A 17878-nucleotide genomic window follows, 5' to 3' on the forward strand; every position below is an offset into this window, starting at 1 on the left:
TTACTTTCATTCGCAAATATAAATACATTCGTCGAATGCTTAATATAATTATATGTTTGTTGTTTTGTAGGGACTATCTGGAGATATGGGCGATCGGGAAGTGCTGATTGAAGAACTCCGCGCCGCTGCCGAGCCTCTCTCCCAGTCGTGTGACCCGGAAGTCACGCAGAAGATTGAGAATGCCGTTTCGGACGCAGTCGTCGCATACAATGACACCTGCAGCAATCTCAAACAACTGTGTGACAAGTAAGTTATTCACTTCAATATAAACAATGACATGATCTGTTTCGTTTCAACATGCCTCCATAGCACTTTTATAAGTAGTTTGATTATTGAATAACATTATGGACAATAGAAGCAGCAGGTTACCAAGCATTATAGTGTCATATTCAAAATTCCTTTGACCAATATTTGATTTGTTTCTGTGTTTTTGGTCTTGCGATTCAAGTAAAATATTGATCAGTATTTTTACACTGTATTTTTGGTGATTTGTCTAAGAGGTACAAAGTGATTTCTCCCTCTGTAGAAGATATCAGAACTATTTTAACATAACAGAAAGCATTTTTTTACTATGGTTTTTTGGGTAGCTTTACCCCATTGAAGCATTTCTAGTAACCCCCTCCCTTACACAATACATATTTCCATACCGCAGAAGAGACTGATTTCAATTTGACTATTAAAAAGTGAACAATTGGCGAATTTCTTTTTTTGTGACCTCAAGTTTCATTCCTGTTCTCTTTTGGTTTCCTGAAGTTTCTAAAAGTTTTGATTGGGTGGGTGAATTACTGTGGGTGATAGACCAATTGATTTTTTTTATTTCCTCGCAGTACTGGAAACCTGCTGGGGAAATAACGGCTCAATAAATTATTTTCTGAAGCATTTTTTGACTTGCCAATGTGTTTGTACAGATACCAAGACGCGGTGAGATTGTGGCGACAGTACCGCGAGGCCAGCGAGGCCGTCCGCCAGTGGGCGGAGCAGCAGCTCGGCAGCGTGCAGGACTTGCCGCTGGAAGAAGCCGTGCATCAGGTCAAGGTAGGCGACCAACCTTTCTTCTAGTTAAACCTTCTTCTAGTCCTTATCTGCACATGGTGCACAGGCCAATATCAACTCAGTGTTATGTTGGTTGTTAATCATAAGAACGGATTCCTACGCTTAAAGTATCAGTCTACTACTACTATCTTACCTTACCTTCAGCCTACTTCTTGTGTTTGGTATTGAACAAAGGCCTCCCTCTTGGACTTCCGCAGTTTTCTGTTAGACGCAACTCTCTTCCAGTGCAGGCCCGCCACTTTCTTAATGTCATTGGACCATCTTGTCCGAGGCCTACCCACGCTTCTGCGTCCTGTTCTAGGCCTCCAGTCAGGCACCTTCTTCTTTCATCTATCATCAGACTTATGTGCCTCATGACCTGCCCAGTTCCACTTTTGTTCCGCTATTCTTTGAGCCACGTCTGTTACATTCATCTTTTCCCTTATCCAAATATTCATTTTTCGGTCCCTAACAGATATTTTAAACATTCTTCTCTCCATTTCTCTTTATGTTACACTAAGTTTATGTACGATCCACACCCAGTGGTGTATAGGGCACTTCATCAAATGAACACAATGTTTATTTGATTGTTTATTTTATGAAAGCATGATGATCAGTTCTGCGCTTCAGGTACCATTCCAGGGTTTAAATTATATAAATATTAAAATGAAAAAACACATTTATTTTAACCCTCACTGGGAATCAAATCCGGGACCCCCAGTTTCGTAGCCAAATATGCTAACCACTATACCAGTTTTAAACTATATGAAGAAAAAAAATGTACATGATACACAATCAAATATGACATGGCCGAATGATGCAATCTATTTCAGATCTGCTACATTCATTATCAATTTATGAATTGCTCTTTTACACATAGTTTCGTTATTTAATGACTTTATGGATGATGGATCCAGGTTGTGTAACTTTGTTGCATAATCTTCTTCTAATGTTCTTCTAACCCTTATCCGCACCCAATAGTGCATAAGGCACTGCATCATATAAATGCAGTATTATCTTGATCGTTAACCCATAAAGGAAAGGTGATCAGCCCTCCGCTTCAGGTACCAGTCCAGAGTAATATTGAATAAATATTAGAGTGAAAAAATTACTTATATTTATTTGACCCGACTGGGAATCGAACCCGGGACCTCCAGTACGGTCCAGCGTACTGACCATTACACTGCAGAAGCAGACATAATAATAAGTATTTTTGACCAAAAGATGTTAGGTTTTGTTTGATGTGTTTCGGTATTTTGGATAATGTAGTTCTATATGCAGGTATAACTTAATGTATCCTTATCTATATATCGCTCACTCCTTTCAAGAACGTCATAAATCAAAAAACCTGATTTTTCAGGAGAACGTTTACGAAGTTGAAAAATAATGATCAAGCCACTTATTGAACTTTTTACTGTGCAACAAATCTTTTAAGTTAAAACCTGAAGGTTTTTTTCTACATTTGAAAAATATTAAGTATATTTAAAAAAATAATTAAACAATACCTTTTCTTCAAAATGCAAAAACAACACTTTCTGCCCTGTAGCGGGTAAATATTAAGTTGAAAATATTCCTCTTTTGATGGGATATAGTACATTTTATGGGCATTCTGAAAACATGCACAGCTGAAAATGAACGATTTTTGATTTATGACGTTCTTGAAAGGAGCGAGCGATATGTAGTTTTGTTATTGAAATTGATATCTACTTGAATACATATTACTACGTTACATATTTGCCAGTGCATTGATGTAGAGAGATAGTGAAAAAATCCACTATCCGATTCTATTACACACATTCATTATGACATGAGTTATCCTATTAGATAGCCCATTCAATTTAAATCAATTGATAGTATAGTATATTGTATGCGACTGATATGAGGGCTTTTAAATTGAGTTTTAAAGAGATTTGTTACTCGGCCAGTATTCTGCCTTTTTATAAGATCATTGTTCTTTTGGTAAGGAATATTAACCTTTGTTATACAACTTACTTAAGCTATACAACTCCTTTTCTTTACCAAAAAAAATTACTGTTTTTTTTTAATTTAATTTATCAACTTTAGTTACCAATGTGAAATTGCATCTATTGTAGGTCCGGGTTTTGTTATTGGTTCGTTGCTGATTGAATTAATTTTATTTAATTTATATTGTGAAAACCCACAAATTGGTGTTTGGTTTTTTACAGTAAGCAGAGAAAAGCTGACTTGTCGGCTTTTATATATATATATATATATATATATATATATATATTTGGAAGTCTAAACAATCTACGGGTTATGGCCTGGCATTTGGCTGGCTCAAGTGATCACTTCATACGCTTGTGTAACATTCACCATTGAACCCGTTATTGAATGTCCATGATGCATTATTTTTTTAATGTTGTATATACACAATACTAGTAGATTCCTTTCACATGCTAGTTTTATGTTGATAGTATTTATTGATTTGGCGTTTAATTTGTAGGACTCCATTTTAATTTATGTATTAATTTTAAATCAAACACAGATTTTTTGAGTCTACTAAGTTGTATTTTATTAACAAAAACACATAAAAAATTATATTGTGACAATTGTTTCGCCTTGTTAGGGCATTATCAAACGAATGTCAATTGTTAAGGCCCTTGTTAGGGCGTTTGATAATGCCCTTACAAGGCGAAACATTTGTCTCAATATAATTTTTTATGTGTTTTTGTTAATAAAATACAACTTAGTTGACTCAAAAAATCTGTGTTTGATTTAAAATTAATACATAAATTATGTTGATAGATTTGAAAGTATGGCTGATTGTGGGTTCGGACTTCCATCTTTCTTCATAAAAAGACCATAAATGTTTCCTCTCAAATTAAGACACCTATAATATAGATTACTTATCGTTAACCATCAAAAATAGGTCACTGGCTTGGTTTCAGAGTCAACGACCTGCTTTTATTTGGACTTCAATGCAATATTATAGTAAATCTTGCGTTGTGTGGCTTTTGTGTTGTTTATTGAACAAATTAGCAACTGGAACTTGCCGAGAATTTGTGGATGATGTACGTACACTGTGCATCTGTATATATTTACCTGCGAACAAGAGCAAACAGCTTACAACACATCGCTAATAGTGCCTAATGTGTGTTCATTAGGAAAATATAACAGACACTATATTCACCAAATTTGCACATTTCGCTCACTCCTTTCAACAAAGTCAAATATCAAAAAACTTAATTTTTCAGTTCATTTTTAAAGTTTAAAAATATAATGGAATATATTAAAAATAAATATCAAGCCACTTATTGAACTTTTTACTGTGCAACAGATCATTTTAGGTAAAACCAGAATGTTTGTACTCCATTCGAAAAAATATTTAGTGAAATACCTTTTCTTCAAAATACAAAAACAAAACTTTCTGCCCTGTAGCGGGTAAATATTATGTTAAAATATGCTGCTTTTGCTGGGATATATTACATTTTCTGGGATGAATGACTTGATGTTACTGTTGCGATAAATTCCCAAATAAAATAAAACAAATGTGCCTTTTAGAAATGAAATGGTTCTCCATTCCTGAATTAGTATACAAGAAATGACACTAGTAGCAAAATGCTCAAAAGATAAGGGCTATGAATTTCTGGCCTAGACAAGAAAAGTTCAGAAAAACAATATTTACATTAGCTAAGAGTGAAGAAAACAGATAAGTTATATTACAGTAATGGCGAAGCTGAGAATAGGCTAATTGAAGTTTATCATTTTATTGATAAGATAAAGAAAGGTTATCAAAGGTGATACTGAGAGGTCTTGTAAAGTAAACAAGTAAAATAATTTAATTATTTTTCTGGTTTATTCTTTCTGCTACTACTACCATCATATGGTATGTATTTGTAGTAAACATGTATGTATTTGATTTGTTTCTGCATTTTTGGTCTTGTGGTTCTATGAGTGTGTTTTTATGTAGTGTGTTTTGGTGATTTGTCTGGGAGGTGTTTGAGTAATTGAACTGAAACTGCACTCTTCATACATTTTGACATCCCAACATAGATGAAGAATAAAATGGAAGTGTGGGTATTTAAAGGGTTTATGATCTGTCATAAGCTGATATTAAGTGATTACCTTATACATATATTGCTCACTCCTTTCAAGAACGTCATAAATAAAAAAACTTGATTTTTCAGGAGAACGTTTTTAATGTTCAAAAACAAAACACAATGTATTAAAAATAAATATCAAGCCATTTATTGAACTTTTTACTGTGCAAAAGATCTGTTTAGGTAAAACCTGATGGTTTTTTCTCCATTTGAAAAATGTTAAGTATATTTTGAAAAAATAATTAAACAATACCTTTTCTTCAAAATGCAAAAACAACTTTTTCTGGCCTGTAGCGGGTAAATATTAAGTTAAAAATATGCCATTTTTGCTGGGATATAGTACATTTTCTGGGCATTCCGAAAACATGCACAACTAAAAATTGTCGATTTTTGATTTTTGATCAATATATATAAATATGTAATATACAATCATGTGTGAGTTTGCGGCAATATCTGTGTTTTATTTGAGTTACCTTTTATTTAGCAGAGAACTTTATTTTTAAATGTATGCAAGATCCTTCCCAAATTATTTTACACACTGGGAGACGCCTGAAACATGATGTTTATTTTGTTTATGAAGGTTTTAATGCACTATGTATTCAATATTCCATGTTCTCGGTAAAAACGCATTGTAAGGGCGTTTGTCCACTACACGGAATTACACAGAACTTTACCGTCCGGCACGTCAGTGTTAGTCAGGCTTGTGCTTTTGTCCATCTTTTTTTTCGGATCTGAGCTCTTGATCGGTGCGTGAACACGTTGCGCGTTAATTCGATCACGCTAAACTGACGTAGTCGTTTTCATTTTTCAAAACCGGACTGCCGGACGGTGAAATGGACTCGTGTAGTGGACAAACGCCCTAAGTGATTTATGAGTCGGCGAAATGTAAACTGCTGCAGGTTGCAAAAGATAAGGTTTTATTTTTAAATATATTAATTGATAATGCGCCTCGTGTCGAGTTGGGAAATCATCCAACCAGAGTTGAATATTTTGCGCTGGCAAAATTTGACGTGCAATCTATTTCGATTGTTATAAAATGCAAACCATGCAGCTATGCAAAATCTGCAATAATTAGTGACGTTTAACTTTATATCGCGTGTTGTAATTGGCTACATTTAATGCCCGTACAAGTAAAGAAAATTAGTATTACGCCGGCAAAAGCGACTACATACAATGTTAATCGTCCAACTTTCCTCCGTAGAGAAGTGTAATTACTGTCTGACTAATTACTGAAATGTACATATTACTGTCACTGTCCTAATCTAGGGTATATTTTATATTCCGATTTTTGCTGTCCACCTCATAATAATAATAGAAATAAATAAAATATCAAGTAATATGAAGCTAAAAAAATAAGCAATTTAGTACCAAATAATAGAATTTAAAGAATGTAGGATGTAAAGATAACATAATAAGTAATATAGAACTAAAATATTGAATCTTGTCCGCCTCCGTAGCGTAATGGTCAGCACGCTCGGCTACCGTTCCGGAGGACCCGGGTTCGATTCCCAGGGGGGTAAGAATTAATATGAGTGATTTTTTCACTGTAATATTTATTCAATATTACCCTGGACTGGTACTTGAAGCGGAGGGCTGATCACCTTTCCTTCATGTGTAAACGATCAAGATAACACTGCGTTTATATGACGCAGTGCCCTATGCACCATTGGGGTGCGGATAAGGGTTTTATTGTTATTATTAAAATATTGAATAATATAAAACTAAATACATAATACACAATATGAAGATAAGATCATAGGTAATATAAATATTAAATAATAAGAGATATGAAGGTAAGTAATAAAATAAAATAATAAAATAAGTAATATAAAGCTAAAATAATAAGTAATATAAAGCTAAAATAATAAGCAATGTAGAATTAAATAATAAGGAATATGAAAATCAAATAATATGTAATGTAAAGAAAACATTTTATTTATTGTTTCGGCTCTCACTTTGTGGTAAGATATGATCAAATTGTAAATTAAAACATTCGTTTCATCACACTCAAGTGATATATAAGGGTAAAATAATAAGTAATAAAAGACTTAGTAATGATTTTTCTTTCTGAAAAATCATGTATAGTGCTTATCGTAGTATTTGTGGACGATAATTCGATACCCCATGGTCAAACAAATAAGGAAAACCTGTCTAAAAAATATGTATATAACATTAAATAAATATGTAATGTAACACTCTCCTTATCATTCATCGCTCACTTTGATGAATGATAAGGAGAGTGTTACATTAACATACCACAAAGTTAACAATGCTTTTAATATACAAAATTTGTAATGCATTATCTCTGTATAGATAGTCAAATTGATTAGTAAATAAAAACACAACTGTTGTGTCGACAGATTTCGGAATCGAACCCGGAACCTCATACAAACAACCAAACGTGCCAACCACTACTCACTATGCGTAGCCTGAGACTTGATACTTTGTTTACGACGTTACTGTGATTATTCATACATGTACGCGGGTATTGACTTAGTTCATGTTTTCACTTGTGTTAACAGTGTTGACAGGAAAGAATTCGCTGTTAACGCTTAACATATGTATATCTCAAAGCAAGCTGTCTTTAAATTCATATAAAGAAATTATGTACAACATTTTGAGTGTGTCCAAATACTTGTTCGCAAAATCTGGATTACCTCCAATTACAGGAGTTATTTTCATATTATTTTTGACATCTCATCAAAGATGAAGAAGAATATGGAAGTCTGGGCATTTACGGGGCTGACGACCGTCATAGGCTGGTTTGAGTGATCACTTCACACACGTGTAACATTCACCAATTCTACCCATTATTGACAACCACACTACTCAAATTCTTGGAAGTTCTATATATATGAACCAATTTAGAAACCTTGTTCTTGAATCACTAGAACTTCACTAGAGACATCTATCGGTGAGATGTAAAGAAGCTTTTTATCAAGCAGAAACTCTTATATCACTTAAACCAGCCTATGACGGTCGTCAGCCCCGTAAATGCCCAGAATTCCATATTCTTCTTCATCTTTGATGAGATGTCAAAAAATAATATGAAAATAACTCGTGTAATTGGAGATAATCCAGATTTTGTGAACAAGTATTTGGACACACTCAAAATGTTGAACTTTCATTCCATAGTCAGCTTATGCATGTCACATATTCGATAATATATTGAGGCAATAAAATGATATGTAGGTCAGGAATCGACTAATAAAACCAAAAAAGGTATAATAAATTATCATTCTTCTTCTTCATCTTAGTCTTCTTATTCAAACCCTTATCCGCACCTAATGGTGCATAGGGCACTGCATCACATAAACTCAATGTTATCTTGATCGTTAACACATGACGGAAAGGTGATCAGCCCTCCACTTCAGGTACTAGGGTAATATTGAATAAATATTCGAGTGAAAAATCACTTATATTTATTAGACCCCTCCCTTGGGATTCGAACCCGGGACCTCCAGTACTGTAGTCGAAAGTGCTGACCATTACACTACGAAGGCGGATTATAGTTTTTACTATCAGTATTCTAATAGTCAGGGGCGTGCATTCTATATAGGCATAAAAGCAGTGCCTATCCTAACTTACCCGCATGACATATCGCTCACTCCTTTCAAGAACGTCATAAATCAAAAAACTTGATTTTTCAGGAGAACGTTTTTAAAGTTTAAAAATATAATACAATGTATTAAAAAATATATCAAGCCACTTATTGAACTTTTTACTGTGCAACAGATATTTTTAGGTAAAACCTGAAGGTTTTTTCTCCGTTTGAAAAATATTTAGTATGTTAAAAAAAAAAATTTAAACAATACCTTCTCTTCAAAATGCAAAAACAACACTTTCTGCCTTATAGCGGGTAAATATTATGTTATTAATATGCCGCTTTTGCTGGGATATAGTACATTTTCTGGGCATTCCGAAAACATGCACAACTAAAAATTTACGATTTTTGATTTATGAAAGGAGTGAGCGATATAAAAACGCAACCCTACCTTACTTAGTATTACCTAGCTTACGTTACTACCTACCTCTACTGCCAATCCTAGTAAGTAGTACCTAGCTTACCTTACTACGTACCTCTACTGTCTACCCTAATTAATGATCTGTGTACGCCACTGCTAATAGTAATAATTTACCGGGGAAAATGGTGAAGACCGATTTTCATTACATACTAGGTTAAATTTTAACGGCAATTGTGAATACGGGAGTACTTAAGGAAACAGAAATGTCTGTATGTATTTTTTTAAAAAAGAGAAATATTTGTGTTTTTATTATTTACACAAATATTTCAATTTCATACTATTTCTGTGAGCCTAAGCGGCTCATTATTAGAAATATGTATCAAATCGTGGTAGAGTGGGTTCGAACCGAGAAACTCTGACTTAAGAGTACGCGACACTAACCACGGGACCACAACCCGATATTAATATACACTTGTGTTTCATATGGTTGTTATATCACACGCGGAAATTGTATTTTTTTTTTCATTTTCATACGCACTGAATGAATGGAATTTTTACATTTTGTGTGTTGTGTGTTCGCTCATAATTTGCATAATGCCAGACATTATCGTCTATATGTAAATTTAAGACCGATATTGAATTCCTGGATGGTTCTCGTCCAAATTACCTAACACCTCGTACGTTAATTCACCGCCTTATTCAATCAATACGATGATCAGATAGGTGTTGTATAACGTGATCGGAATATTTATCTACATTAACCCTTAATAACTAAACCTTCGTCTAGCGGACTACGCAATTAAAAACGTGAAACTTATCAAAAGTATTTATTAAAAATATGAACCGGTTACATGGCACTCCGCACAGCTACTACATAATATGTTTGTAATGTGCGATCCACATATCGTTCACTCCTTTCAAGAAAGTCTGTTTTTTTGGTTGGCTGGAAGATATTGCTTTATAGCAATAAGCCCGCCAATGTACACACATATTGTACAAAAGTTCAAATAAATAAACGTCATAAATAAAAAATCGTCACTTTTTAGTTGTTCATGTTTTCAGAATGCCCAGAAAATGTACTATATCCCAGCAAAAGCGGCATATTTATAACATAATATTTACCCGCTATAGGGCAGAAAGTGTTGTTTTTGCATTTTGAAGAAAAGGTATTGTTTAATTATTTTTTTTAACATACTAAATATTTTTCAAATGGAGAAAAAACCTTCAGGTTTTACCTAAAAATATCTGTTGCATAGTAAAAAGTTCAGTAAGTGGCTTGATACATTTTTTCAATACATTGTATTATATTTTTAAACATTAAAAACGTTCTCCTGAAAAATCAAGTTTTTTGGTTTATGACGTTCTTGAAAGGAGTGAGCGATATGGCATTGTATATACAAATATAGTTTAGTTATCAAGGGTTAAAGGATTACAACATTTTGAGTGTGTCCAAAAACTTGTTCACAAACCTAGATTATCTTCAATTACTAGTTATTTTTTACAGTTTTTTGACATCTCAATATAGGTGAAGAAGAATGTGGAAGGAAAAAAACGGTAAAACAAATTTATGAGGTGAATGTAGTTGAAAATGACTGAACACCTTTCCTACTACTACACTACTACTACTACTACCATCACGCCGTTTCCCCGCAGGGGTAGGCAGAGAGGATGGAACGCCACACTCTTCTGTCCTGACATACACTCCTCGCCTCCTTCACATCCATACATCTAGTCATATGCCCCCCGATTACGCAGACTTTTGACACCGCCAGATTTTAGGTTCTGATTGATCTGATCGTGATCACCTTTCCTTGTGTTGATAATTAAGATAACACTGCGTTTATATTATGCAGTGCCCTATGCACCATTGTGGTGCGGATAAGGGTTTGAGTGAAATAATAATTTACAATTCAGGGAAGGATTTAAAATACCAGTGATATTTTCACACGCATTGATTGATTTGCATATTTAAATTTTCAGTTTAAAAATATATCTCCGCGTTTTTTTTTAAATATCGTGACACAATCCGATTCATTTTGGTCACGATATACGCAATCATTTGGAAACAATGACTGAAAATATTTTTATGTGCATAATAATAAATTTGAATAATATATGCGAACGTACGCTACGTGTGAATTGTCACCTGTGCCGAGATGGAGTTTGTTGAAGTGTACCGTCCACTGTTTTCGGTATGAAATTATGATATACCATACAACATACTGTGTCCAAATATGAGTTTTCTCCACTTAAATAAAAGTGTCTCTGCTAAATAAAAGCTTTTTCATTCCAACACAGATGGCTGTTGCGAACTCATATATACCGTGTCATGAGATTGATCAATATATATAGGAGTTACGAAAATTTAGTGTGGTTGTCAATCATGGGTAGAATGGTGAATGTTGCACGCGTGTAAAGTGATCACCTAACCAGCCAAATTAATAATCGAATGATAAGTGCCTGCTGCTGCCTTAACTTGATCGGTCCATCACAACCAGTCGCTCCAGGCTATCCTCATTGTCACGCGCAACATGTCCAAAGGACTGAAGAATCTGTCGTGTACAGACATTTAATGTGAAATAAAATAATTTCGTTTTTAAATAAAGTTATTTTCGTTTTTTTCTTAGTAAATACCACTATTTCTTCACTTTGTGGTAAAATCTATCCACTTTAATTGTAATTTAGTAAATAAGGAAATAGTGGTACACATTTACCAAGTAAAAGTTAAATTAAAAATGGATAGATTTTACCATAAAGTGACTGCCGTATCAATTAATGAAAAAAAAATATTCATAACAATTTTAGTGTGTCCAAATACTTGTTCACAAATCTGGATTATCTCCAATTATAGGAGTATTTAATTGTAAAGTGATCACTTAAACCAGCCTATGACAGTCGTCAGCCCCGTAAATGCCCAGACTTCCATATTCTTACAACATCTTGAGTGTGTCCAAATACTTGTTCACAAATCTGGATTATCTCCAATTATAGTAGTTATTTTTCATATTAAAAATAACATATATTTACTGGCGTTTCTCATGTATGTGATTATAATCCAGGATTCGGACCTCACATACAAATAAAAGAGTTTCTGCTCAATAAAAAAGCTTCTTCGTCTCACCAATAGATGTCTCTAGTGAAAATTCTAGTGATTCAAGTACAGCGTTTCGAAATTGGATCATGTATTTTGAACTTCCAAGAATTTGAGTAGTGTGGTTGTCAATTGTAGGTAGAATTGGTGAATGTCACACGTGTGTAAAGTGATCACTTAATCTTTGATGAGATGTCAAAAAATAATATGAAAAAAATATTTCGATTGTTTTATAATCGGTTATAAATATTCACCGCATTAGTCGTATAATCGCGAGCCGCAGTTTGACGAGCGTCGAGGTGACCAGTCGGCAGTGATAAACCCCACTGTAGGTGAAGGTTGATAAGCCGCGGTCGGGTGACCACATCTCTAAATTTAGACGATTCCCTCATAAGGCGAGCGCGCACATTTGCATTTTCTATCCAAAATTATCTGAATAATAACACACCGCTCTGCCATTGGTCATAGCACCTGACAAATCATAAATTAATTTATTCGCTTTTTATTACCACTTGATTTTCAAACTTTTAAATAACGATTTTTATTTTTATTTTCCTTGTATACTCAAAGCTCCGAGACAGATTTTCACACAGGAAAGAATAAATATGAAAATTTTTTCGCTATATACTATACGCTAAAACAATCCATACGCATACATTTGAGAATTCTTCTTCCTTTAACCCTTATCCATACCTAATGGTGCATAGGGCACTGCATCGTATTGACCCAGTGTTATCTTGATTGTTACTTACACGAAGGCAAAGTGACCCTCCAGGGAACCAGTCCAGGGTAATATTAAATAAATATTACAAAATCATTATTATTTATTTTCACTTATTTATTTTAATTAACGGTGAGTGATTATATACAAATATTATTATCATTTTTGTAAAAAAAATAAGTAAAAATGACTAACCACAAAGTAAATGCTTTTAATACTAATAATATTGAGAATATTTATTTTCTCTCCTCCCTGAGAATCGAACCCGGGACCTCCGGTACGGTAAACATGCTAACCATTACACCACAGAGGCGAGCATTTGAGAATTATTCACACGAATCCAACGAAAGCACCTCCCAGCAAAACAGCGTACAAATCACTGATAACACACGATATGAAAATATTACACTAAACCACAAAATTAAAAACACATAAAAATAAAAATAAAACATATACTTACTTTGTTTGGTCCAAGGATCTTTAAATATTATGCAATAAAGCTGTGTTACTTGCTTCATTATCTGAAAAGTCGTTAAATAACGAAGTTATGTACAAAAGTGCTGTTCGTAATTGGATAATGGAGTTGAAAAGATTTTAAATAGATCGTATATTCGGCCATATCATACATGGCAGACAAATTACCAATCAAGTAATTTTGTTTCAAGAAATGTATTGTATTGTGCCCTCGGCACGAGAAAACCCAGTGAGGACACATTGCTGTGAATTCTAAATATGTGTTGGATGAAAAATAAATAAATAATACTTTCGTAACGTATTGCCCAAGAAAAACTGCAAAGCAAAAACACCTACATTGGTACCAATGTAATCAGTTCGATTTTGTGTGAAAATTTTAATCTGCTATTTCGTCCACCTCGATTCCTGTAACAGAGGACAACTATTTGTTTTTTTTTCAATGAGGAGTGATGTTGATGGTTTTCGGATTCTCAGCGTAGCCGAGAATCAACTACGTCACGGATTTTCCCTGCATAGCGCCCGCTCGTGTCACTTAACAAAAACATCTTCGGATATACAACATAGAGATACCGTCGCCCAAGCAAGACAGTTAGAAAATGGTGACCATATCCGACAGTAAATAACGGAGTAGTAAGCTTTTAAACTATTTTTATGATGCATTAATTTTTACTATTTTTCTACGGTTAAGGTTTGGGGGTAAGCCTCCAAAGCTAAGTTTTGATTCTGAATCCCTCGTGGGTACGTTTCTCCGAGCGTTTGGAGCGATGGTCACATTAACGGCGGCGGTGGGTCAGCAGAACCGACCGCCTCGTACTCCACGCGCCTCAGTCAGCCTCAGAACTCAGAAGTCAGTCAGTTCCTTTCCGACCGTCCACGGCGCCGCCCGCCGACTCGACCTCCGTCCGCCCATTCAACAGCTGATTCGGTGTTTACGTATTAAAAAAAATATAAAAATACATCAGTGTTGATGTTACATCTAGCGATTATTGTTTTCTGATAATTTTGGTGCGTGGTTCCATCGATTGTCCGCAAGTGCATGTGATCTCTGACTCGGATAACGCCTCCCGGGCACAGTGCGTTCGGAAAGCATGCGTTACCCTTAGCGGATCACAGTATCCAGGTCACGGCGATGTCCTCGTGCACCGCCCGAGAGCCGAAGGTAATTATTGCGCGGGCCTAGCCGCCCTCCACTCCAGGGCTAAGGGGATCGGCCAGGCCCATCGCGGCTGTGCAAGTTCGCGCACTTGGACGCGTCTTAATCGCGATCGCGTGCCGCGGGGGCCATTAGCGACACGAGAATGCCGAAATGTTGTTTGTATTAGAGTTTCCCGTAATATGATTAGTGATGGGTTCCTCCGACACCCTCCCCCCGCACTCGAACCGCGGCTCTAGGATCCACATGCGCTATATGTGGAGGTACCTACTCACCAAAACGTTACATTCCGATTATAAATGATTTAAAGTTTTTTTTCTCTCTTTTTTGTATGTATATTAGGTTAAAATCGATAAAAACATAATAAAAAACGCATGTAAACAGAACTCAACCGACAAGACGCACAAGATGGCCTGGTGGGTCTCTGCATTTAAAAAAAAAATGTTTATAATTGTTCTTTTTAATAAATGTATACAATTTATTTAAATACAAAAATAAATAAGGAATTATAGCTTGTAAAATTGTTACGTTTTGGTGCGATTTAACGATGTCATATTGGTTTAACACAAGATTAGTCACGTTTTATCGCAACTTTAATTAAGATTTCGATAGAATACAGTAAACAGAACAGATACGCATTTAAATGATTTGTCTTGCAATATTTAAAATGTAACTTTTTGGTGAGGACCTCCACACACACTTCACTCGCGCAACGAATCCCGAGATGCCTCGATTAAAACGATCGCATTTGTAACTGTTTCAAAAGTTTCCGAACGCGCTATCGTATTCAGTCATTTTTGACACACCATAAATTCAGCCTAAATATGACACAAAAATAAAATAGATTAAGACCTTCGTCCTTGGTTTTCTGTAGTTAATTTGTCATACGATGGTTTTCTATGTCAACATCTCGCACAATAGTGCCTAGTTTCTTATCTTTGTTGCTATTATCAATGCCTCATTGAGTACACACGCAGGCTAGTCCTACCCACGAAAATAATAATGTCGTAGGAATTTTTATTCGCAATTCTAAGTACATAATAGGTAACGTCTTTATTCTACTAAATGCATATGACTGAACTGTATTTTTCAGAAATAGCAATATACCTAGTAAACTGCCCTTAGCGAATCAGCCACCTACCCTTAAAACGAAAGAGAATTATGAACAGTCGAGTTGAAATAACATTTAATGCACACAACAAACTCTCCCTAGTGTAGATGCAAGTAGACACCGTTTAAAGGTGATACACAAGGAAATCCTCAAAAGTGGGATCTCAAAAGTGAAATCAATTTGTAATTTATAGAACATTTCAAAACATAGTGTTAATGCCAACACTAATGTATGGAAGCGAAACATGGTATTGGCAAAATAAGAATGAAATGAGAGTGAACGCCTTCGAAAATCCGGTAAATTTGTGGTAAAATCGACAGTCAAAGATGAAAATATTAGAAGGGAATCTAAAGCTGTGTTGGGGATAGTTACAGATAAGATTATGAGGGCTTCTTTGCGACGATTTGAGCAGCGAATGGATGGCTTAAGAGAATATTTGTCAAGTTTAAGTGGGAAACAGAATGAGCACGGTCAAGAAAGACTAAACCTGAAAATTGATCGTAATAAAAGTGTACGCTATCGGAAGTATACTATATATGACTAGATACGGATGTAGAGGAAGCTACATAGGAGTTTATGGTCACTACAGACGAGTGTGGCGTTCCATCCTGCAGTGCATGGTGGTTGTAGTTATAATAATAATGACTTGATTTAGAAAGGACACAAGCTAGTTTGGGAATAGTCTGTAGTAGGTACCTATGTATCTACTTTTATTAAATTGCTTTTATTATTATTATGACTCCATATCGCATTTGTTTTGTCGGTAGAGGAAGCCAGCTCGGCGGAAGTGCGATACTTTATAACGCGACCGCTCTTGCGATATTTTGCTGCAATCGCAAAATCTCAGTCTAAATCAGCGGTCGAGGAACCGGGGTAAATTACCCCAAACGGGGTAAAAATGATTTATTGGGGTAGTAAGGAAATTTTTATATTTTAGCAAAGCAAATCTGTCGTCTTTATGGTTGTCAAAAGCTGCGAAGGCTTTCAAAATTGCACACTGGTAAGTGGTAAAAAAGTTGCTGCCATTTGCAATCTACCTTTATGAACTAGGCTTTTCCACTCTAATGAACATAAAAAAACGAAGAACAGAAATCGATTAAACGCCGAAGACTGTATTCAAATTGCTTTTACATCAAAAAGTCCCAATTTTTAAGCGATTGTATCAAACATGAAGCAACATCATTTCACCAAAAACGAAAAGGAAGCCTGTAAACCCTGAATTTTTGTTTGATCTAATTTGAGAAGTTTTTGGTCGTTTGTCTATTATATACTTACCTATTTTCATGTAATTTTTTTATTATTATTTATTTATTTTGATTTTTTGTGTGAAGTGATCACTTAAACCAGCCTATGACGCTCGTCAGACCTGTAAATGCCCAGACTTCCATATTCTCCTTCATCTTTGATGAGATGTCAAAAAATAATATGAAAAATAACTCCTATAATTGGAGATAATCCAGATTTGTGAACAAGTATTTGGGGACACTCAAAATATTGTAACTTTTTTTATTTACCGTGTAAATTAATTCAATAAATAATGTTTATTTAAAATGTACATTGATTGTCTTCTTTTCAAAATGGGGGAAGGGGTAATATCGACTTGACTTGACTTATTTTGGGGTAGTGGTTATAAAGATCCCCGACCGCTGGTCTAAATACTACCGAAATATTTTTATGCCCACATACTAATACAAAGGCAAAGAGGTCGTCTTCGCTTTGTGGGTCATTAGGCGAGAAGGCGATGCGAATTCAGGGCAAATTCATGTTAGGTCCTTGTGCATTCTGGCGTACCTACCTCGCTAGACTCTGGTGCACCTACGCGATACATATTTTATTTTTTATTACTCCGTAAAACCAAAAATAACCACCGTTAATTACAATCTTGTCACCTCATTAAAATTATCGTATTATTTTCTCTCTTGCCTGGCATCTCAGTAGGTCACCTAATTAATTATTATTTAAATTTTATAAACAAGCGATAATTCGTTTCGAAACAGCAAATGAATGAGTTGTGTCGCCTACTTTCAAAATCCGCCAGATCCAATTTTATAAGATTTTAAAATATATACTCTACCGGATTGCCAATTGTGGGTTTTATTGTTCAAAATATGTATATACTTGAATAACCCTGCTAAAAATACTTAAAAACAGCGTTGTATTTCAAATTCCGCTTTATTTATGGAATTTGCCTTCTGACCCATATCGGCCAATCAGAGAGCGGAGACAGGTCAAAAATTAACATGTGGTCATTATCGGTTTGTGTCTCGGTT

General features: G+C 34.9%; 1 protein-coding gene across 1 annotated transcript in view; it reads left to right on the forward strand.

The window, feature by feature from the left end:
- The window catches only part of LOC148312479 (uncharacterized), a 199353-nt gene that overhangs the window by 162990 nt on the left and 18485 nt on the right, over window positions 1–17878 (forward strand). Inside the window, exons 34-35 of the mRNA XM_088276683.1 lie at window positions 71–246; window positions 909–1035. Coding sequence (XP_088132809.1) covers window positions 71–246; window positions 909–1035 — 303 coding nt within the window. The remainder of the gene's footprint in view (window positions 1–70; window positions 247–908; window positions 1036–17878) is intronic.

Source organism: Brachycentrus maculatus, unplaced genomic scaffold, assembly GCF_059751285.1.
Source record: "Brachycentrus maculatus isolate JH-2025_06_01 unplaced genomic scaffold, ASM5975128v1 h1tg000039l, whole genome shotgun sequence".
In the NCBI taxonomy this organism is placed as follows: Eukaryota; Metazoa; Arthropoda; class Insecta; order Trichoptera; family Brachycentridae; genus Brachycentrus; species Brachycentrus maculatus.